The sequence below is a fragment of the Cervus canadensis genome, chromosome 1 (assembly GCF_019320065.1).
Source record: "Cervus canadensis isolate Bull #8, Minnesota chromosome 1, ASM1932006v1, whole genome shotgun sequence".
Classification (NCBI taxonomy): Eukaryota; Metazoa; Chordata; class Mammalia; order Artiodactyla; family Cervidae; genus Cervus; species Cervus canadensis.
Genome location: NC_057386.1, coordinates 21,067,646 through 21,092,314, shown reverse-complemented (window position 1 = coordinate 21,092,314; position 24,669 = coordinate 21,067,646). Strand labels below are relative to the sequence as shown.

At 39.7% G+C, this 24,669-nt stretch overlaps 1 protein-coding gene and 1 pseudogene across 1 annotated transcript; both read right to left on the bottom strand.

Annotated features, from left to right (window-relative positions):
- Positions 1–4,870: 4,870 nt before the first annotated feature.
- On the bottom strand, positions 4,871–5,951 carry LOC122442053 (keratin-associated protein 4-7-like). Its single transcript, XM_043469329.1, has one exon. It carries the CDS (start codon positions 5,885–5,887, stop codon positions 5,273–5,275), a length of 615 nt encoding a protein of 204 aa, XP_043325264.1. The 5' UTR covers positions 5,888–5,951; the 3' UTR covers positions 4,871–5,272.
- Positions 5,952–13,466: 7,515 nt separating this feature from the next.
- Positions 13,467–16,651, bottom strand: LOC122442097 (annotated as a pseudogene).
- Between the last annotated feature and the right edge of the window lie 8,018 nt (positions 16,652–24,669).

The window sequence follows — 24,669 nt, the reverse complement described above, 5'->3', positions numbered from 1 at the left end:
GTAGAATAGCCATTTTGACTATATTTATTCTTCCAATCCATGAACACGGTATGTTTCTCCATCTGTTTGTGTCCTCTTTGATTTCTTTCATCAGTGTTTTATAGTTTTCTATGTATAGGTCTTTTGTTTCTTTAGGTAGATATACTCCTAAGTATTTTATTCTTTTTGTTGCATGGTGAATGGTATTGTTTCCTTAATTTCTCTTTCTGTTTTCTCATTGTTAGTGTATAGGAATGTAAGGGATTTCTGTGTGTTAATTTTATATCCTGCAACTTTACTATATTTGTTGATTAGCTCTAGTAATTTTCTGTAAGAGTCTTTAGGGTTTTCTATGTAGAGGATCATGTTATCTGAACAGCGAGAGTTCACTTCTTCTTTTCCTATCTGGATTCCTTTTACTTCTTTTTCTGCTCTGATTGCTGCGCCAAAACTTCCAACACTATGTTGAATAGTAGTGGTGAGAGTGGGCACCTTTGTCTTGTTCCTGATTTTAGGGGAAATGCTTTCAATTTTTCACCATTGAGGGTGATGCTTGCTGTGGGTTTGTCATATATAGCTTTTATTATGTTGAGGTATGTTCCTTCTATTCCTGCTTTTTGGAGAGTTTTAATCATAAATGAGTGTTGAATTTTGTCAAAGGCTTTCTCTGTATCTATTGAGATAATCATATGGTTTTTATCTTTCAATTTGTTAATGTGGTGTATTACATTGATTGATTTGCGGATATTAAAGAATCCTTGCATTCCTGGGATAAAGCCCACTTGGTCATGGTGTATGATTTTTTTAATATGTTGTTGGATTCTGTTTGCTAGAATTTTGTTAAGGATTTTTGCATCCATGTTCATCAGTGATATTAGCCTGTAGTTTTCCTTTTTTGTGGCATCTTTGTCTGAAAAACCACCACAATATTGTAAAGTAATTAGCCTCCAACTAAAATAAATAAATTAATTAAAAGAAAAAGAATATATGACAAAATAATCCAACATCCTTCATAAATAAGCAAATGCCTATTTAAATGATAACAAATAAACAGAGGTAGGTGAAAAAAAATAAAAAGTAAAAAAATATTTAAATGAATTAATATTAAAAATCTTTCCCCATGGTGTTAGTATATTAAAAGGAAGTAGTTTGTGTCTTTGGGGGGAAATATTAAAGTATATGATAAATCTTACTTAATAGGAGCTTCTACTATAAGAAGCCTTTCTTGTATCTCTAACTAATGTCATAATCTTTTTAATCTTCTTGGGTCCCTGAAAATATGGGACTTTTAACAACATGGCAGGATCGAGTTGATGCTAACAGACCCACCTTCTAGATCAAGCAAATAGAAACGCTTGAGAAATATTTTTAAAATATTTCTATTACATAGCCAAACTTAAAGGGAAAGAAAAATTCTCATTTTCCAGAAAGAAAAAGAGAACGCCAACGGCGTATGATAGCTGATGTCCAGGATTGTGAAGGTTTGGTATCTAGTTATAAGCTTTCAAAATGGGAGGCTGGTAGTTGAAACCCAAGTAGGTGCAAGAAATGACTTTAAACTTTCACAAGACAAGGTCTTGGAAGGGAGAGTTCTATCCACAGTTTGCATTCTTAAAGTGGCACCTAGTAATACGGGGACAAGAAAACCTTATCTCCCCACTAGGAATTGTAAGTGGTAATCAAAGTGCCTATGAACATGTAAACCACAGCAGTATCACCAAGCTTTCCAATTCACACTAAATGAATAGGGGAGGAATCTCAAGTTGAGAAACTCTAACAAAACAGTGAATATCCTTGGAAACATCAGAGACAAAAGCAGAAATTATAGCACAGAGAAATAATCCCTTAAAAAACAAAATAAAATAACGTTAACTGTGAGGAGAAATAAACTTCTAAGACTACTCATAGACTTCATGAGTTGCCCAAAAGGGAAAATGTTACAAAATATTCCCCACAAAAAATCTTTGAGTCTATTTCTGTCGCCTTTTCCTTATTTTTAATAATTTGGTCCTTTGATTCTTATATACCTGGTAATTATTTTTATTGAATGCCAAACATATATGAAAAGCTGTAGAGGCTTGAGGTGATTTTTATCTTCTACCTGGAACAGATTTAATTTTCTTCTTGGACTGTGGGTTCTCAATACTACCTGCATGAGTGCATAAGTCAACTCCCAAGATTGTTGTTGTTCAGTCACTAAGTCATACCCCACCCCTCTCTTTATGACCCCATGGACTGCAGCATGCCAGGCTCCTCTATCCCCCACCAGAACTTGCTCAAATGCATGTCCTTGACTCGGTAATGCTATCTAACTGTCTCATCCTTTGCTACCCCCTTCTCCTTTTGCCTCAATCTTTCCCAACACCAGGCTCTTTTCCAGTGAGTCAGCTCTTTGCATCAGGTGGCCAACGTATTGGAGCTTCAGCTTCAGCACCAGTCCTTCCAATGAATAATCAGAGTTGATCTCCTCTAGGATTGACTGGTTTGATCTTCTCCAGCACCACAATTCAAAAGTATCAATTCTTCGGCCCTCAGCCTTCTTTATGATCCAGCTCTCACAACTGTACATGACTATTTTCTTAACTTTATCCGTTTCTCACAGCCATTCTTACCGAGAAGTTTGGTCTTGTATCTGCTTTGTCATAGCTGGAAGTTACATTCTGTCCTTTAATTTTTCAAGAAGCCACTCTTTTTTGGACCCTGCAGTCTACTAGCTGTCTTTTTACCTCTCTGTTTATCCCTTTCCATTCTCTTGTGGTTGCTGTTGGTCCTCTTTCAACTTACAAATGTTGGAGTTTTCCATTAGCTTGGGCCATATGTATCCTCTCTTTAGACATCTAACTTCCTATGACCCAAGAAAACACCTAAAGGCCCATGGCATCAAAAATCATTTTAGATTTGTTAGTGCCTCACTTGCAGACTGTGGTAGGAGGACACTAAGATGACTCTCAAGGATCCCACCTCCTCTGACTCATGTCCTATGTAATGCCTTCCCATTGAGTGTAAGCTGTACATAGTGAATCACTTCAAATGAATGGAATACAGCAGTAATGAGGACATAGGGCTTTCCAGACTAGGTTATTGTAAGATTTGGGTTTTCTTTCTGTTTCTTGATCTTTCTTAGGTTGCTCACTCTGGAGGAAGCCAGCCACCTTGAGTGATCAGTCCATGTGGTGAAGAACTGAGTCTTCCTGCCAACAGCCATGTGAGTGAGCTTGGAAGTGGATTTTCCTCTCTTCATAAGAGTGCAGTCCTGGCCAACCGCTTGCCTGCAACCTCATGAGAGATCCTGACATGCCACTTCCAGATTTCTAACCCTCAGAAAGTCCATGAGATAATAAATGTTTTGGGGGGGGGATAACTCATTAACCAACATTAGGTAACTAATACACATACCAATTCCTGGTCTGTGAAAGTCTACTACATTTTCCATGAAGATAATCATATTATTTGCAAATAATGATAGATTTATTGGTTTATTTTCTTTCCAGCTCTTCACATACTCTATTTCTGGGAGAAAAATTCAAGAGGGATGAGACATATGTATACCTATGGCTGATTCATGTTGATGTATGGCAGAAACCAACACAACATTATAAAGCAATTATCCTCTAATTAAAAATAAATTAACAAAAATAATTAAATAAGCAAATCTTTCTTTATTGTGAAGAAAAGTACTGAAAGAACCCCTCACTCCAGAGAAACATAAAACAAAAAATTTTTCTTATGCTGAGACCAAGAGAAGGTGCAACCAATTCTCATCTACCATCTCAGATCCATTCGGAATTCTGTGCTTTGAGTAAGAATGAGGAATAATGCCCCTATACAACTTAAATTATTATCTCGTTATTTATGTGTAGAATTTATGGAAGTCAAACACATTCATGATTCATTACCATTGAATTACTTATTTACCCTATAACTCTTAGAATATGCATATACAAAACTTTCCATATATTTCTCCTACTTCCACTAGCATAAATTCATCAGGAATTTGCTTTTATCCTTTTTTCCTAGGATAGACTTCATAGGAATTTGGGAGGATTCTGAGTTAACCTAAGATAAAAATTGGTCCGTTAATTGGATTCCCTACTAGTTTCCACATTTCTCATAGGATTTGTTGACAAGGTACCCAAGACCCATGCTGTCAAATACACATCCTAGAAAAGTCAAGATAAGAAAATACTAAAATTTGAATATTTTCAATAGTCTGTTAGCCCTCAACTTCTCAGGAAGGTTGATTTGCCCAAAACAATTATTTTGTTGTCAGTGGATGGAGAGGAAATAAGAAATCTGAAAGTGTAATAAATTGGGTTACATGTGGGATAGATAAACCCAAGGGAAGACTCTGGTTTTCCAAGGAGAAGAGCAAGGGCAGAGCAGTATATTTGGAGAGAGGGAAGGAAAAAAAGGAAGAAGGGAAAATGGGGGGATGAGACAACTAAGAGAGGAGTGGAATTTTAGGGAAATATATGCTTTAAAATGGAGAAGGAAATGACAACCCACTCCAGTATTCTTGCCTGGAGAATCCCATGGACAGAGGAGCCTGGTGGGCTACAGTCCATGGGGTCGAAAAGAGTCGGACACGACTGAGCACACAGCACATGCTTTAAAAATATTTAAGAAAGGTTTGCTGTGGGGTATAATCCGTCTCTTCCCTAAACTTAAATTTTTCAAAAAAATTATTATTTTTCAATTCTCTTGGAGATATTGTGTTATGTATTGTGTTATTTCTGGGATTGTTTGTTTTCTTCTATGTCGCTGCATGTTGGATTTGTCCTAAAGATTAGAGCAGAAATTGGTAAGCTTGATAAAGTTGTATTAATATGTTGAATACCATTTCCCAGGAAATGAGGACAATCATTATAAAGCAGCAAACACAAGAACATTGTATGCGCCAGGAAAGTGGAGCTTTATTCAGAAGCAGCAACAAGACACAGAAACATCCCTGTAAAAGACTTATAGGATGTAGCCCCCAGACTTTCAGATCTGAGGCTGTGACATCAGGGTCCCTATAGGCCCTGTAGGAATTTTCATGTTTGGGACTGGAAGACCCAGTACCCTCAAATCAAAAGGTCAATTATAGAACTGGGGCAACTCTGCTAATTTCTTTCTATAAATACCACCTAGTTTCATTTGCTAGCAAGGAAAAGGCCAACGAAGGAGAGAGTCTGGCCTGAGGCCAGTATGTGGACACACAGACTATGGGAATGGCCTCTCCTCTGGTGTCTATATGGAGTCTGCTTCTGTGATAAGATGGATGAAGAGGAGAGGGTGGGTTCAGAGAGGTGGCTCAGCAGCAAGAGGAGGGACAGCACACGGGGCGGGGGCAGGTGGAGATGACACAGGTGGGCCGATAGCAAGTGGTGTGGCAGGAGACCCGGCCACACACTGGGCGCAGGCAGCAGCTCGGGCGGCAGCAGCTGGAGATGCGGGAGCAGGTGGGCTGGCAGCACACAGACTGGCAACAGCGGGGCCTACAGCAGCTGGAGATGCAGCAGGTAGGCCTGCAGCAGCTGGAACCACAGCTGGACCCACAGCAGGAGGGGCGGTAGCAGCTAGAGATGCAGCAGGTGGGGCGAGGGCAGGTGGGCTGGCAGCACACAGACTGGCAACAGCGGGGCCTGCAGCAGCTGGAGATGCAGCAGGTAGGCCTGCAGCAGCTGGAACCACAGCTGGACCCACAGCAGGAGGGGCGGTAGCAGCTAGAGATGCAGCAGGTGGGACGAGGGCAGGTGGGCTGGCAGCAGACCGGGCGGCAGCAGCTGGACACACCACAGCTGGGGCGGCAGCAGGTGGTCCTGCAGCAGGTGGTCTGACAGCAACTGGGGCTGCAGCAGGTCTCCTGGCAGAGACTTTGGCCACAGCTCTGGTCAGAGCAGATGGAGCCACAACAGGAGTTGACCATGGTGTCAGAAGGTGGAGGTTCTGGGTGAGTTTCTAGGAGAGTGAGTTTCTCAAATTTGGAAGTTTCCCTTCCACGTGTCCTCTTTTATACTCAGCTGAGGGACTTCTGTGATTATGAAGAGAGTAGTTCCTTCTTTTTGTTTATATGACTAAAATACAATTAGTAAGTCATATGTGTTTTTCTAGTAAAATTTGGCAATATATAGAAAATAATCATTTCCCTTTTCTCAAGTTCCCCAGTCTTTTCACATGAATCACCTGTTCTGTTTCTTCTTTAGTTTGTAAGGTTATAAGACTTCAGTCCCTGGGTATCATGTGACATTGGTGGGCCTCTGTTCCTTGTTTATTTCTCACCTTGATATGACTTTGGGAGAGTTTCTGATGAGATTAGGATCTCTAGTGGAAATTTCACATTTCAGTCAGATGGAATGTTTGTCAAGAAAATGGAAGTAAGCTTCGCTTTTTGAATGTGAGAAAACTTATGATTCATTGTGTGTATTCTGGGTGGTCACTGAGCTAATGACATTCCAAACTGTGTTATTTCTCATCGCCTTGATGAACTTTGAAACAGTTAGCTGTGACTTGGTGTTTTTAAGCAGCAAACAGTCATCTGAGATTAATCAGAAATGTCTTTGATCTTTAGACGTGTCTTCCAGGCTAGGGTACAGTAATTGACACAATAGTTTTGAATCAAAATATGTCATATTTATGCTTTGTGGACATTTTATTAAAATCTTTTTCAAATATGCTGAACTAAAATGCCTAGCAGTTTTTGTAGTATTACTTATGATTAAGATATTCTTAGATGCATTAAGGGGAATATAAATAACATTCACTATCTTACCTGTACTTACACAAAAATTGCATCCATAAAGAGCTTTATAACCAAAACCAGATATGATTAGGCTGCTAAATTAGAGGTCTTTTTAGTGCCAAAGGCATTTAGAGAAAAACAACATTCTAGGAAAGAGAAGGTAATCTTCCTGATATTCCCTCTTCATGCAAAATCTTGTGAGTTCAGCATTCTCCTAGTGATCTTTTACCAGTGAGTTCAACTGCCATCTTCCTCCAAAATCTTCTTTGATGCCACGAAGTCAAGTCCTTCCTCTGCTACACTTCTGCTGTGCTTTGAGTATTCGTGGGCTCTACCGAATATTCTCTACCAGAGATGCACTTATGTATCTGGCTCACTCTAGAATATAAATTCCATTTGTACAAAGACTATGATTTACTCATCTTCATATCTTCAGGGACTGAAATGAGATGAGTTTTTGATAAAGGAGATGTCTGTGTAATGAGTGAAGGTTTTGTCTAGGCCATCAAAGAAGACACACTGACCTTGAGAACACGTGTTATTCATATAGATGGGCAGAAGGGGGATTTAAAAGAGGGAGCTATATTTGAGATTGGGCATAACCCTGGTTTGTGATGGTGAAAGAAGTATGTCTGGAAAGTCTATTTTAAGAAGAAATGAGAGAAGTTGAGATTCCTGGTATGTGGGAGAGGTCTTGTGTAGCCCTGAATTCTAGAAAAAAAAAGTAGTAGATCTATTAAAAGTCTTTGGGTGGGAAGATAATAAAATATATACACTATATATGAATTATCTTAATTTTTGATCTGCCTTTAGAAATGCAAAAATGAGGGAGACATTGCTTAAAAGGTTGAACTGGGGCAGGGTGAGAGGTGAGCTCATAGAATCAGGTAATGGCAATAAGCATCATAGAGTTATTACAAAGAAAGTATCAGCAGATACTTTGACCAAACTGAAAATAGAGCTATAAGGAGGGATCTTCATAAGAGTTATAAAAGATATCTCAGTTTAACCTTTTATACACTTTATGTATATATATATAATATATAAATATATAATATACACACATATAAATATATAAATACATATAAATATATATTTATATATAATATACATAAATATATAAAATATATAACTATACATGTATAATATATATACACACACACACACGCATATCCCAGATGGCACTAGTGGTAAACAATTCACCTGCCAATGCAGCAGACATGAGATGTGGGTTCAATCCCTGGATTGGAAAGATCTTCTAGAGGAAGGAATGGCAACCCACTCCAGTATTCTTGCTTGGGGAATTCCATGGACAGAGGAACCTGGTGGGCTACCGTCCATTAGGGCTGCAAAGAGTCAGACACTGAACACACACACACACACACACATTCACACACACACACACATTCACACACACACACACACACACATATCTATCTTAAGCTTCCTACCTCCTGCTGCTGCTGCTTCTAAGTCACTCCAGTCGTGCCTGACTCTGTGCAACCCATGGACAGCAGCCCACCCGGCCCCTCCGTCCACGGGATTCTCCAGGCAAGAATACCAGAGTGGGTTGCCATTTCCTTCTCCATTCTACCTCCTAGGGGATATTAATCTAAAAATTTAAAGGATAGGCTAACAGAAATGGTAAGTTGTGTTAAAAAAAGAAGAAGAAGAGGAACTGAAATCACTTGGAGATATGGAAAAGACGTATGCACCAAAAAATTAGAATGGAATATTTGGCACGGTTATGCACTTGTTGCACAGTTGGCACAGTTTGGCACAATATATGCCTATGTGCTGCATGCTAAGTTGCTTCAGTTATGTCCGCTCTTTGTGACCTCATGGACTGCAGCCTGCCAGCCTCCTCTGTCCACGGGATTCTCCAGGCAAGAACACTGGAGTGGGTTCCCATTTCCTTCTCCAGGGGATCTTACCAGCCCAGGAATTGAACCCAGGTCTCTGGCATGCAGGAAGATCTATAGATACTCCTGTAGACATATATTTGTATATATAGGCATCTATTTATGTATGTATTTTGGTCAACATGATGGTAGGTGAAAAGGTTTCTCCATGCGATTTTAATTTGCATTACTCTTATTGTAAAGGAGATTAGACAATTCTTCATATGTTAAAGAGTTCATATGTTTAAGAGCTATTGGAATTTTTCCTTTTCTACAAGGAAAATTATAGGAAAAAATTCCCTAATATCTATAATTATGCTTTTGGTTTTTCACTGTGTTTAGCCTTTATACAGTGATTTTTGCAGGAGCTCTTTGTATATTTTCAAAATTAGCCTTTTTATTTAATGTGAATTTCAAATTTTTTCCTAGTTTGTCTTTGTTCTTTAATTTTGCTTCTGTGTTTTTACCACATAGATGTTTATTTTTTTAATTAATTCATTCATTTATTTTGATTGGAGGCTAACTATACAATATTGTGGTGGTTTGTGCCATACATCGACATGAATCAGCCATGGGTGTACATGTGTCTCACCATCCTGAAATGGTCTCACCACCTGCCTTCCACCTCCCTCCCAACCCTATCCCTCTGGGTTGTCCCAGAGCACCAGCTCTGGGTGCCCTGCTTCATGCACTGAATTTACACTCAAATTTATTAATCTTTTCTTTTATGGCTCCCAGGGCAAGCGTCGCACTTTGAAAGATCTATCCAGTTGTAAATTTGCATAAACATTGTCCCATAGTTTCTTTTGTGAAGTTCAAATTTTCATGTTTTATATTTTCAAATATTGTTCTCAGTTCAGTTCAGTTGCTCAGTCATGTCTGACTCTTTGTGACCCCATGGACTGCAGCATGCCAGGCTTCCCTGTCCATCACCAACTCCCAGAGCTTGCTCAAACTCATGTACATCGAGTTGGTGATGCCATCCAACCATCTCATCCTCTGTCGTCCCCTTCTCCTCCTGCCTTCAATCTTTCCCAGCATCAGGGTCTTTCCCAATGAGTCAGTTCTTCACATCAGGTGGCCAAATTATTGGAGTTTCAGCTTCAGCATCAGTCCTTCCAATGAATATTCAGGACTCATTTCCTTAAGGATTGACTGGTTTGATCTTGCAGTCCAAGGTACTCTCAAGAGTCTTCTCCAGCCCAACAGTCCAAAAAGTATCAATTCTTCAGCACTCAGCTTTCTTTATGGTCCAATTCTCACATCCATACATGACTACTGGAAAAGCCACAGCTTTGACTAGACAGGTCTTTGTTGGCAAAGTAATATATCTGCTTTTTAATATGCTATCTAGGTTGGTCATAGCTTTTCTTCCAAGGAGCAAGCGTCTTTTAATTTCATGGCTACAATCACCATCTGCAGTAATTTTGGAGCCTAAGAAAATGAAGTCTCTCACTGTTTCCACTGTTTCCCAATCTACTTGTCATGAAGTGATGGGACCAGATGCCATGATTTTTGTTTTTTGAATGTTGACTCTTAAGCCAGCTTTTACAGTCTCCTCTTTCACTTTCATCAAGAGGCTGTTTAGTTCTTCTTTGCTTTCTGCCATAAGGATGGTTTTATCTGCATATCTGAGGTTATTGATCTCCCAGCAATCTTGATTCCAGCTTGTGCTTATATGATGCTTAAGATTGCTTAAGATTCCAGCTGATGTATTCTGCATGTAAGTTTAATAAACAGGGTGACAATATACAGCCTTGATGTACTCCTTTCCCAATTTGGAGCCATTGTTTCATGTCCGGTTCTAACTGTTGCTTCTTGATCTGCATATAGATTTCTCAGGAGGCAGGTCAGGTGGTCTGGTATTCCTATCTCTTTAAGAATTTTCCACAGTTTGTTGTGATCCATGCAGTCAAAGGCTTTCGTGTAGTCAATAAAGCAGAAGTAGGTGTTTTTCTGGAACTCTGTTGCTTTTTCTATGATCCAACAAATGTTGGTAATTTGCTCTCTGGTTCCTCTGCCTTCTCTAAATCTGTCCTGAACATCTGGACCTTCTTGGTTCATGTTCTGTTGAAGCCTGGCTTGGAGAATTTTGAGCATTACTTTGCTAGCGCGTGAGATAAGTGAAATTGTGCAGGAGTTTGAACATTCTTTGGCATGGCCTTTCTTTGGAATTGGAATGAAAACTGACCTTTTCCAGTCCTGTGGCCACTGCTGAGTTTTCCAAATTTGCTGACATGTTGAGTACAGTTCCTTCACAGCATCATCTTTTAGAATTTGAAATACCTCAACTGGTCTATTAGGTATTTATACAGTTATAGAATATGCAGTTTAAACATTTTTGAATCTGATATGAACATAACCCAACACCATTTATTAAGTAATATATTCCCCCCCATATTGAAAATAGTACTATCACTATTATATACTAAATTCTCTTCTGTATTTGTGTCTAGTTTTAGACTTGTTTTTTAAAATTCGTTAATGATTTTTCAATGCACTAGGGTATTAATATATATAATATTAACTTGATCTTAGTAACTACAAGCTCAAGTCCAAAATTGTGGTAATATGCTAGTTAACTCAAATATCTGTATGAGGCACAACAGTAAATGTATACTGGGTTCCCTGCCATGAGAAAATAAATTGCACCTGGCTGGACTCTGGGGCTGGTATTTTAAAGAAGACACTATCCACGTCTGTGATGACACATTAGTCTTGTTAGACTTGTGCTTCCCGTAAATTCTTGTATATTAATTGCATATGAACAGTTGAAAGGAATGGTCTTGTTTTATCCCTGAAAGTCTACTGTTAATTTCTGAGAACTGTCTTCCCACATACTAACCAGTCAGGACTATTAAAAGGAGCTTGTGGGAATTATGATTTTGCTTTAGCTATTCCTGAAGCAGAGCTTGTTGCAGGAATTGTTACTCTTCTGAAATTATTTATTGCTTACTATTTTCCATCTAGAAGGGCTTGAACAATTCCAAACATAGAGTATTATCATGGCCAAATGAAACTGGGTGAAGGGTACACTTAGTGGATGCTCTGTTCACTTAAAATCCATCCTAAGGTAAAGTTGATTGGACCACAGAATAATCACTCCAGCCACACTTTCTGATTCATAATTTTATCTCATGGTTTTTACTTCTACAATATCTTCTGTGTCACTTTTGGATCTTTTAAAGCACTATAACTCTCCCTGGTGGTAATTATTGTATGTTAAGTGCGTGTATAGAACAACCCTAAGAAGTCTCGCATGCCACCCTTGGGTTACTTCACCCAAGTCATTGCATAGGATGAGGGGTAGCTGTTCCTTGCTATTATGAGCCCTGGGTAGTGAGTTATTCTGTGCTGCTTTCCCTAAACTCTATCGTGCCTTTGTAAATAGTCCTTTTATTATCTAGATACAGGGACCATCTCATTCCCATTGTGACCCAGTTCTTGTTGTAAAAACAGGAAATTATAAGCCTCAAATATTTTAATACTGAAAAAGACGTATACACCTCCATTCTTTGATTTAGCACTAGCTAATAAAGCATAATGTTAAAGTCATGGTCTGTATCCTTTAATTAGCAGTTGTCAAAGAAAAACACATAGGACGGTAAAACATTTGTTAATTCTAGTGTATGAAAAGAGAGGGCTATATTCTGCAAAACATTTCAGAGTAAGTTGAAAAAGGTGAATCTGAAAATGTGTATAAGACATTTCTATGGTAGACTAAGAATATAGCTCCCAATCTACACTGAGGTGAAACCCACATGATGTCTGTCAGCTTCTATCCATTTTGTCTGTTAACATCTTAATGTTTTCTAGAAATAATAATAGACTCTTTGTTATGTTCACTATTTAGAAATATAGCACAGCTAATATAAACAAATTTTGAGTTTAAAATGCTTTTAATATACTCCTGATTATGAAACAAAACATATAGACTCTTACAGTTGTATAGAAATAGTACTATTGCATATATTCTGATACATTTTCACAGCTAAGAAGGATCATGCTTACTTGAGTTTTGGTGATGAGAAAATTGAGTCTCAGAGACTCGTGTACTCTTAAGTGCCCATGCACTCTTAAGTAAGACCAAGTAAGGTGATGAAAGCTTAAAATGGAAGAATAAAACCAACAAGAAGATGGAGAAATCTGAGAAATATGAGAGACTAAAATTATGAAGAGGTTTCAGTCTGGAAATACTTAAGTTTTGAGCATCTAATACTAGAAAGTTTTGAATTTTTATGGAAAAATTGCCATGATCTTCATTAATTCCCAGAAATCTGGATTTAGAAGGTATACTTAGTATTCTGAAAAAGCCTTATGTATAGAGAGGAAGACAGGAGAGAAAAAAGGAAGGAAGGAGCAAAGGGGAGAGGGAGGAAAGGAAGAAAGGAAAGAAGAGGGAAAAAAAGGACTTAAGGTAGGTTGAGGAGGACTCCTAACATAAGTAACTGTTCCTGAACATACTCTCCTGCGTTTGAAACAAGATGATCCTTGATGTAAAGTGATAGATATATACACATACACACAAGCACACACACACATTGTATCTTTACCAAATCAGAAGATTTCAGCATTAGGGAAATGGGTGTTTATTAAGAACACATAAAAACAATATCATATGAGATCATCACAATCAGTGTATACTTCAGATGAAGACATTACTGGTCTAAGAATAGATGTATTTGAGCCTGAGTTAAAATCATGACAAATGTGTTTTCATCTGTCACTCCCTACAACTGAGCACCAACTCTGAAGGCCAAATCAGGAGTTGGCCACTGTGCCCATTCCCCAGTTACTGGCTGGCTCCAACACATTTTATGTTTTTTGAGGACATATTTAGTATGACAAAAATCATGGGCAGAGATTCAGCAACGGGAAGAAGCACAGCACACGGGGCGGGGGCAGGTGGAGATGACACAGGTGGGCCGATAGCAAGTGGTGTGGCAGGAGACCCGGCCACACACTGGGCGCAGGCAGCAGCTCGGGCGGCAGCAGCTGGAGATGCGGGAGCAGGTTGGCTGGCAGCACACAGACTGGCAACAGCGGGGCCTGCAGCAGCTGGAGATGCAGCAGGTAGGCCTGCAGCAGCTGGAATCACAGCTGGACCCACAGCAGGAGGGATGGAAACAGCTAGAAGTGTAGTGTTTTCTTGGATGTTTCAAACTTCGGATCATGTTTGATATTCTAAAACCCTGGCAGATAATTTATGGTTCTGCTACTGCCAGGTCACATTGTTGATTAAGTTGTTATTTTTTTTTTTCATTTATTTTTATTAGTTGGAGGCTAATTACTTTACAATATTGTAGTGGTTTTTGCCATACATTGACATGAATCAGCCATGGATTTACATGTGTTCCCCATCCTGAACCCCTCCCACCTCCCTCCCCATTCCATCCCTCTGGGTCATTCCAGTGCACCAGCCCCAAGCACTTGTCTCATGCATCCAGCCTGGATTGGTGATCTGTTTCACACTTGACAATATACATGTTTCGATGCTGTTCTCTCAGATCATCCCACCCTCGCCTTCTCCCATAGAGTCCAAAAGTCTGTTCTATAAATCTGTGTCTTTTTTTCTGTTTTGCATATAGGGTTATCATTACCATCTTTCTAAATTCCATATATATGCGTTAGTATACTGTATTGGTCTCTATCTTTCTGGCTTACTTCACTCTGTATAATGGGCTCCAGTTTCATCCATCTCATTAGAACTGATTCAAATGAATTCTTTTTAATGGCTGAGTAATATTCCATGGTGTACATGTACCACAGCTTCCTTTTCCATTCGTCTGCTGATGGGCATCTTGGTTGCTTCCATGTCCTGGCTATTATAAACAGTGCTGCAATGAACATTGGGGTACACGTGTCTCTTTCAGATCTGGTTTCCTGTGTGTGTATGCCCAGGAGTGGGATTGCTGGGTCATATGGCAGTTCTATTTCTAGTTTTTTAAGGAATCTCCACACTATTCTCCATAGTGGCTGTACTGGTTTGCATTGCCACCAACAGTGTAAGAGGGTTTCCTTTTCTCCACACCCTCTCAAGCATTTATTGTTTGTAGACTTTTGGATAGCAGCCATTCTCACTGGCATGTAATGGTACCTCATTGAGGTTTTGATTTGCATTTCTCTGATAGTGAGTGATGTTGAGCATCTTTTCATGTGTTTGTTAGCCATCTGTATGTCTTCTTTGGAGACATGTCTGTTTAGATCTTTGTTTAGATTTTTGATTGGGTCGTTTATTTTTCTAGAATTGAGCTGCAGGAGCTGCTTGTATATTTTTGAGATTAGTGCTTTGTCTGTTTCTTCATTTGCTATTATTTTCTCCCATTCTGAGGGCTGTCTTTTCACCTTACTTATAGTTCCCTTCAATGTGCAAAAGCTTTTAAGTTTCATTAGGTCCCATTTGTTTAGTTTTGCTTTTATTTCCAATATTTTGGGAGGTGGGTCATAGAGGATCCTGCTGTGATTCATGTCGGAGAGTGTTTTGCCTATGTTCTCCTCTAGGAGTTTTATAGTTTCTGGTCTTACATTTAGATCTTTAATCCATTTTGAGTTTATTTTTGTGTATGGTGTTAGAAAGTGTTCTAGTTTCATTCTTTTCCAAGTGGTTGACCAGTTTTCCCAGCACCACTTGTTAAAGAGGTTGTCTTTTTTCCATTGTATATCCTTGCCTCCTTTGTCAAACATAAGGTGTCCATAGGTTCGTGGATTTATCTCTGGGCTTTCTATTCCGTTCCATTGATCTATATTTCTTCTTTGTGCCAGTACCATACTGTCTTGATCACTGTGGCTTTGTAGTAGAGCCTGAAGTCAGGCAGGTTGATTCTTCCAGTTCCCTTCTTCTTTCTCAAGATTGCTTTGGCTATTCGAGGTTTTTTGTATTTCCATACAAATTGTGAAATTATTTGTTCTAGTTCTGTGAAAAATACTGTTGGAAGCAACCTAGATGCCCATCAGCAGACGAATGGATAAGGAAGCTATGGTACATATACACAATGGAATATTACTCAGCCATTACAAAGAATTCATTTGAATCAGTTCTAATGAGATGGATGAAACTGGAGCCCATCATACAGAGTGAAGTAAGCCAGAAAGGTAAACACCAATACAGTATACTAACGCATATATATGGAATTTAGAAAGATGGTAACGATAACCCTATATGCAAAACAGAAAAAAAGACACAGATGTACAGAACAGACTTTTGGACTCTGTGGGAGAAAGCGAGGGTGGGATGTTCTGAGAGAACAGCATTGAAACAAGTATACTATCAAGGGTGAAAGAGATCACCAGCCCAGGTTGGAAGCATGAGACAAGTGCTCAGGGCTGGTGCACTGGGAAGACCCAGAGGGATGGGATGGGGAGGGAGGTGGGAGCGGGGATCGGGATGGGGAACAAATGTAAATCCATGGCTGATTCATGTCACTGTATGGCAAAAACCACTACAATATTGTAAAGTAATTAGCCTCCAACTAATAAAAATAAATGGAAAAAAAGAAAAAAGAAAATTTGGTGGGAAACAAATATATCATTGGAATGTATTGGTTGACAGATTTCAGAGAAAATTGATACTTTGTGTTGTTTAGCAGAGAGAAAGTATCATGGTGGAGAGGGGGCAATATATTTGGAGGCCAAATTCAGTATAAGAATCTGTTAGAACTGGGGTTTGGCAGTTGGCCTCTCATGGTTCAGCTAATATTTGGACATCAAGTTGGTTGATGGTGCAGGACAGGGTGTTCAGCAGCAAGAACCCTTAAAGCAGACTGGGTAGCAGCAGGTGGTCTTGCAGCATCTGGGGCGGTAGCAGCTAGAGATACAGCATGTGGGCCTGCAGCAGCTGGAGATACAGCAGCTGGGGTGACAGCAGGTGGTCCTGCAGCAGGTGGGGTGGCAGCAGACAGGGTGGCAGCAGCTGGATACACCACAGCGGGGGCAGCAGGTGGTTGTGAAGCAGGTGGTCTGGCAGCAGCTCGGGGGAGCAGCAGGTTTCCTGGCAGAGACCTTGGCCACAGCTCTGGTCAGAGCAGATGGAGCCCCAGTGAGAGTTGACCATGGGGTCAGAGGGTAGAGGTTCTGGGATGGTTTTCAGAAGAGTATATTTCTTGAATCTGAATGCCTTCTTGCTCCAGGTCCCGTTTTATACTCTGCTGAAGGAGCTCTTTTCTTGTTATTGTTTATCCTAATAAGTGAGCAATTATTAAATTAAGCAATTATGTTTTCCAAATTGGATGGGAAACAGTTTCTTATTTCTGATGGATTAATATTTACCTCCAATACTTTGGCCACCTCATGCGAAGAGTTGACTCATTGGAAAAGACCCTGATGCTGGGAGGGATTGGGGGCAGGAGGAGAAGGGGACGACAGAGGATGAGGCGGCTGAATGGCATCACCAACTCGATGGGCATGGGTCTGAGTAAACTCCGGGAGTTTGTGATGGACAGGGAGGACTGGCATGCTGCAATTCATGGGGTCGCAAAGAGTTGGACACGACTGAGTGACTGAACTGAACTGAACTGACTGAATATTTACCTCAGTGACCCTTCCTGCATCATATTTGGTTGTCTTCCTTTGCACAGATACTGGGTAAACATTCTAAGCTGAATATGCTGACTTTCACCTATCTGCTTTTTGCTCCTGAATTATTATCCTGTCATTCCTTCCTTGCAGGGATCATCTATGTTTACAGATACTGTAGTTCCTTCCACAAAGCACTGTCATATGAACTTTCACCTGGAGTAGTCCAGGTATCACCCTTCCACATCTGTGGATCTCACCATGCTCACAACTTTTGTAGCATTCCTTATGGGGAGAAAAAAGATTCAGTTGTACATTCAGTTCAAAAGGAAATCTCAGAAGATGGAATCTTAAGATGAGTTTCCCTGGTGGCTCAGATGGTAAAGAATCCACCTGCAATGTGGAAGACCTCAGTTCAATCACTAGGTTCAATCGCTGGGTGGGTTGGGAAGATCCCCTGGAGAAGGGAAAGATTACTCCAGTATTCTTGCCTAGAGAATTCCATGGACAGAGGAGCCTGGCGGACTACAGTTCATGGGGTCACAAAGAGTCAGACATGACTGAGCAACTTGTAGGTAAGATGAGAAGTTAGGGTAAAACTTTTATCAGTGTGGTCAGTTCTAAGCAAAATTGGTCAGTGTATAGATAGGAGAAACCCAGGACACACAAACTGTGTTCTCATCTCATTTCCTGGACTTAAAATGTTGGCAGATTTTTTTTGTTTGTTTTCAAAGAACAACATATATAAATATCATATGGTATTGCTTATATATGGAATCTTAAAAAGAGTACAAATGAACTTATCTTCAAAACATAGAGTCACAGATGTAGAAAATAAACTTAGGGTTACCCAGGGGTAAGGGTGGATAGATTAGGAGATGGGGGTTGACATATTCACACTGTTATATATAAAATTGATAGCTAATAACAGTACAGTTCCCTGTACTGTATAGCACAGGGAACTCTGCTCATTATTCTGTAAAGACATATATAGAAAAGAATCTTAAAAAGAGTGGATATATGTGTATGTATAACTGATTCACTTTGCTGCACATCTGAAATTAATACAACATTGTAAATAAACTTTAATAAAAAATTTAAAAACAGAACATTATATCTGCAATGGGACATAGCCCATCTGGAATCACTACTGGAGTGGGAAACAGTGCTTATGTTATTTAAAAAATTATATTTATGTATAAAGTAGAATTGAAACTGGTTCAAAATTGGGAAAGGAGTACGTCAAGGCTGTACGTTGTCACCATGTTTATTTAAGTTATATACAGAGTACATCATGTGAAATGCCAGGCTGGATGAAGCACAAGATGGACTCAAGATTGCAGGGAGAAATATCAATAACCTCGGATATGCAGATAACACCACCCTTATGACAGAAACTGAAGAAGAATTAAAGAGCTTCTTGATGAAGGTGAAAAGGGAGCATGAAAAAACTACCTTAAAACTCAACATTCAAAAAACAAAGATCATGGCATCCAGTCCCATCATTTCATGGCAAATAGATGGGGAAAGAATGGAAACAGTGACAGACTTCATTTGGGGGGGCTCCAAAATCACTGCAGATGGTGACTGCAGCCATGAAATTAAAAGATGCTTGCTCCTTGGAAGAAAATCAATGACAAACCTAGACAGTGTATTAAAAAGCAATGACATTACTTTGCCATTATACATTCAAAGCTATGGCTTTTCCAGTAGTTGTGTATGGCTGTAAGAGCTAGACAGTAAAAAAGGCTGAGCGCCAAAAAATTGATGCCTTTGAACTGTGATGCTGGGAATGACTCTTGAGAGTCCCTTGGACTGCAAGGAGATCAAACTAGTCAATCCTAAAGGACATCAACCGTGAATATTCATTGGAAGGACTGATGCTGAAGTTGAAGCTCCAATACTTTGGCTACCTGTTGTGTAGTGCTGACTCTCTGGAAAGGATCCTGATGCTGGGAAAGACTGAAGGCAGGAGGAGAAGGGGAAGACAGAAGATGAGATGGCTGGATGGCATCACCAACTCAATGAACATGAGTTTGAGCAAACTCCGGGAGATGGTGAAGGACAGGGAAGCCTGGCGTGCTTCAGTCCATGGAGTCACAAAGAGTCAGACACAACTGAGCTGAGCAACTGAACAACAACAACATCAAAATAGAATATACAGAGTAACCTGAATTGTGAAAAAAAAAATTGTATATAGGGTTATCGTTACCATCTTTAAATTCCATATATATGCGTTAGTATACTGTATTGGTCTTTATCTTTCTGGCTTACTTCACTCTGTATAATGGGCTCCAGTTTCATCCATCTCATTAGAACTGATTCAAATGAATTCTTTTTAATGGCTGAGTAATATTCCATGGTGTATATGTACCACAGCTTCCTTATCCATTCATCTGCTGATGGGCATCTAGGTTGCTTCCATGTCCTGGCTATTATAAATAGTGCTGCGATGAACATTGGGGTGCACGTGTCTCTTTCAGATCTGGTTTCCTCAGTGTGTATGCCCAGAAGTGGGATAGCTGGGTCATATGATCGGGATGGGGAATACATGTAAATCCATGGCTGGTTCATGTCAATGTATGACAAAAACCACTACAATATTGTAAAGTAATTAGCCTCCAACTAATAAAAATAAATGAAAAAATGTATATATAGAAAGATGGTAACGATGACCCTATATGTGAGACAGCAAAAGAGACACAGATGTAAAGAACAGACTGTTGGACTCTGTGGGAGAAGGTGAGGGTGGGATGATTTGAGAGAATAGCATTGAAACATGTATATTATCATATGTGAAATAGATCACCAATCCAGGTTTGATGCATGAGGCTGGGTGCTCAGGACTGGTGCACTGGGATGACCCTGAGGGATGGCATGGGGAAGGAGGTGGGAGGAAGGGTCCAGATGGGGAACACATGTACACCCGTGGCTGATTCATGTGAATGTATGGCAAAAACTACCACAATATTGTAAATTAATTAGCCTCCAATTAAAATAAATAAATAAATAAAAAGAAAAATATTGACACTGTTACCAGAAATGTGCGTAGTAATTATCACTAGTTGATAGACTTACGGAAGCTTAATTTTCTTCTTAATAGTTTTTCTTTGATTTTTCTTTAATGACTTGTTTTTCTTTTCTAAACAGAAAGAATTTTCAAGAAAACTGTCATGCCATTACATTGAGATCTCCACTGTGAACCACTGGGGCTGGGTATTGGGGGAGTTCCAGGCTAGCATGGTGCTCAGAGGGTAGCACCAGTTCAGCTGCACTGGCTGTTATGATGTTCTGTTGGTAAAAAAAGAAACAATGCCCTGAGCTCCCAGAGTGCCCCTGTTGTGATGCATCCTTGTGATCCAGTAAGAAAGAAAGTCAAGAATGTGAGAAGGGTTCCTCTTCTAGGGCTAAGCCTTATGTCTATTCTGATTGTTTGGTGACTTTGAACTACTGGTTTATAAATAATTTGAATCTCATTCTTGCCCTGGAATGCCAATTCACAAATGTGCACTCAACAAAAAGTGTACATTTAAACTGCTTAGTAGGCAGGAAACCAAAGCTCCACCAGAGGAAAGAGGCTTGTTATGAACCAGAAATGTTCATATGGTGCTGGATAGGAGGTGCAGCACTAGGCATGATTCTCAGTACACTTCCATATAGTTTGACTCATATGGTCTGGGAGAAGCATCTCTCTATTCATTATAGAGGCAATTCCAATGCATGGCTAGAGCTTCAAGCACCCAGAATGAGATGCCAGATTTGGACCTGGCGCTGCAGCAACTGGGCAACTTAAAGAAGCAGAGGTATATGTGGAACTATCAGAATGGAGCATGCTGTGAATTAGATCGAGAGAGCATTTCAGGGGAGGAAAAATAATGTTCCCTCTACCATTCGAGAGGGAAACCTTTCTAGAGAGAACCTACTTTTCTAGGTTCTTGGCTGAGACCCACCTGTAATAAAATAGATTAATAGGCAAAAACCAAACAGAAATTTAATTATATGTATACCCCGGGCTGTGAAGAAAGCTGAGCGCTGAAAAATTGATGCTTTTGAACTGTGGCATTGGAGAAGACTCTTGAGAGTCCCTTGGACTGCAAGGAGCTCCAACCAGTCCATCCTAAAGGAGATCAGTCCTGGCTGTTCATTGGAAGGACTGATGCTGAAGCTGAAACTCCAGTACTTTGACCACCTGATGCAAAGAGTTGACACATTGGAAAAGACCCTGATGCTGGGAGGGATTGGGGGCAGGAGGAGAAGGGGACGACAGAGGATGAGATGGCTGGATGGCATCACCGACTCGATGGACATGAGTTTGAGTAAACTTGGGAGTTGGTGATGGACAGGGAGGCCTGGCGTGCTGCGATTCATGGGGTTGCAAAGAGTCAGACGCGACTGAGCGACTGAACTGAAATGAACTGAACCGATACCTCTATGTACATGGGAGATACCCAGGAAAACTAAGGAGCTCCTCAAAATGAGCCAGGCAACCACCTTAAATATCATCCCTGCTGCTGCTGCTAAGTCGCTTCAGTCATGTCCAACTCTGAGTGACCCCATAGATGGCAGCCCACTAGGCTCCTCTGTCCCTGGGATTCTCCAGGCAAGAATACTGGAGTGGGTTGCCATTTCCTTCTCCAAATATCATCTCTAGCTAAATGCAAAAGATTTTGGAAACAGGAGAGGCTAGTTATGGGAGTTAACCAGGAAAAACACAGTAAACAGTGGTAAGGTTGTTTTGCAGATTTAAGTTATTTGCCTTGTCCAGTAATAAGAGTTTCTAGAAATTTAGAATCACCTTTTTCTTCCTAGTATAGAGAAGGAGACACCCTTACAAATGTAGACTTCCGTTATAAATATAAATGCCTCTTACAAAAGGGTGATTCTACTAGTGTCTCCCATATCTACTGTCCCAAGAATAATCAGCCTAAAATAGTATTTATGCCAAAGAGGCATATTTTGGGGTGGCACACTCTGCTCCCCCTCTGGATAATAGAGGCATGTAGCTAATAGACATAAGAAAAGCTATTTAATTTGTCATTAAGAAAATACAACTTAAAAAAACAAATCCTATTTTGGATTGATTATAACCAGGGTTGGTGGCAATGCATAGAAACTGGAAGGCTTATAGAATGTAAGGTGAGAGTGTAAATTGATGACGCTCTTTGGAGGATGAGTTGGCAATCATTATTAAAATTATAAAGACAATTCTGTGTCCCTGTTATCCCACACTAAAATTCTAAAGGTTGTCCTTTTAAATCTTCCTTGCTGTAGTTTCCCTTCTCTTAACCTTGAAATGGTGAGATACCCCCATGGCTCTGATTTTAGCTCCTTTTATTTATCTTCTGTTTGCCTACGTATCTTCCTTGTTTGATTTCACCCAACTCCATAGAACACCAAGAACACCACATTTTTTCTAAGTGGGTTTAGTCTCAATTTAGTCGTTTTTTTTTTTTTCATTTATTTTTATAAGTTGGAGGCTAATTACTTTACAATATTGTAGTGGTTTTTGCCATACATTGACATGAATCAGCCATGGATTTACATGTGTTCCCCATCCCGATACCCCTACCACCTCCCTCCCCATCCCATCCCTCTGGGTCTTCCCAGTGCATCAGCCCTGAGCACTTGTCTCATGCATCCAACCTGGGCTGGTGGTCTGTTTTACCCTTGATAGTATACTTGTTTCAATGCTATTCTCTCAGAACATCCCACCCTCGCCTTCTCCCACAGAGTCCAAAAGTCTGTTCTGTACATCTGTGTCTCTTTTTCTGTTTTGCATATTGGGTTATCATTACCATCTTTTTAAATTCCATATATATGCATTAGTATACTGTATTGGTCTCTATCTTTCTGGCTTACTTCACTCTGTATAATGGGCTCCAGTTTCATCCATCTCATTAGAACTGATTCAAATGAATTCTTTTTAATGGCTGAGTAATATTCCATGGTGTACATGTACCACAGCTTCCTTATCCATTTATCTGCTGATGGGCATTTTGGTTGCTTCCATGTCCTGACAGTTATAAACAGTACTGCAATGAACATTGGGATGCACGTGCCTCTTTCAGATCTAGTTTCCTCGGTGTGTATGCCCAGGAGTGGGATTGCTGGGTCATATGGCAGTTCTATTTCCAGTTTTTTAAGGAATCTCCACACTGTTCTCCATAGTGGCTGTACTAGTTTGCATTCCCACCAACAGTGTAAGAGGGTTCCCTTTTCTCCACACCCTCTCCAGCATTTATTGCTTGTAGACTTTTGGATAGCAGCCATCCTGACTGGCGTGTAATGGTACCTCATTGTGGTTTTGATTTGCATTTCTCTGATAATGAGTGATGTTGAGCACCTTTTCATGTGTTTGTTAGCCATCTGTATGTCTTCTTTGGAGAAATGTCTGTTTAGTTCTTTGGCCCATTTTTTTGATTGGGTCATTTATTTTTCTGGAATTGAGCTGCAGGAGTTGCTTGTATATTTTTGAGATTAATCCTTTGTCGTTGCTTCATTTGCTATTATTTTCTCCCATTCTGAGGGCTGTCTTTTCACCTTGCTTATAGTTTCCTTTGTTGTGCAAAAGCTTTTAAGTTTCATTAGGTCCCATTTGTTTATTTTTGCTTTTATTTCCAATATTCTGGGAGATGGGTCATGGAGGATCCTGCTGTGATTTATGTCGGAGAGTGTTTTGCCTATGTTCTCCTCTAGGAGTTTTATAGTTTCTGGTCTTACATTTAGATCTTTAATCCATTTTGAGTTTATTTTTGTGTATGGTGTTAGAAAGTGTTCTAGTTTCATTCTTTTCCAAGTGGTTGACCAGTTTTCCCAGCACCACTTGTTAAAGAGGTTGTCTTTTTTCCATTGGATATCCTTGCCTCCCTTGTTGAAGATAAGGTGTCCATAGGTACATGGATTTATCTCTGGGCTTTCTATTCTGTTCCATTGATCTATATTTCTGTCTTTGTGCCAGTACCATACTGTCTTGATGACTGTGGCTTTGTAGTAGAACCTGAAGTCAGGCAGGTTGATTCCTCCAGTTCCATTCTTCTTTCTCAAGATTACTTTGGCTATTTGAGGTTTTTTGTATTTCCATACAAATTATGAAATTATTTGTTCTAGTTCTGTGAAAAATACCGTTGGTAGCTTGATAGGGATTGCATTGAATCTATAGATTGCTTTGCCTAGCATACTCATTTTCACTATATTGATTCTTCCAATCCATGAACTCGGTATATTTCTCCATCTATTTGTGTCCTCTTTGATTTCTTTCATCAGTGTTTTATAGTTTTCTATATATAGGTTTTTTGCTTCTTTAGGTAGATATACTCCTAAGTATTTTATTCTTTTTGTTGCAATGGTGAATGGTATTGTTTCCTTAAATTCTCTTTCTGTTTTCTCATTGTTAGCATATAGGAATTCAAGGGTTTTTCTGTGTGTTAATTTTATATCCTGCAACATTACTGTATTCATTGATTAGCTGTAGTAATTTTCTGGTAGAGTCTTTAGGGTTTTCCATGTAGAGGATCATGTTGTCTGCAAACAGTGAGAGTTTTACTTCTTCTTTTCTTA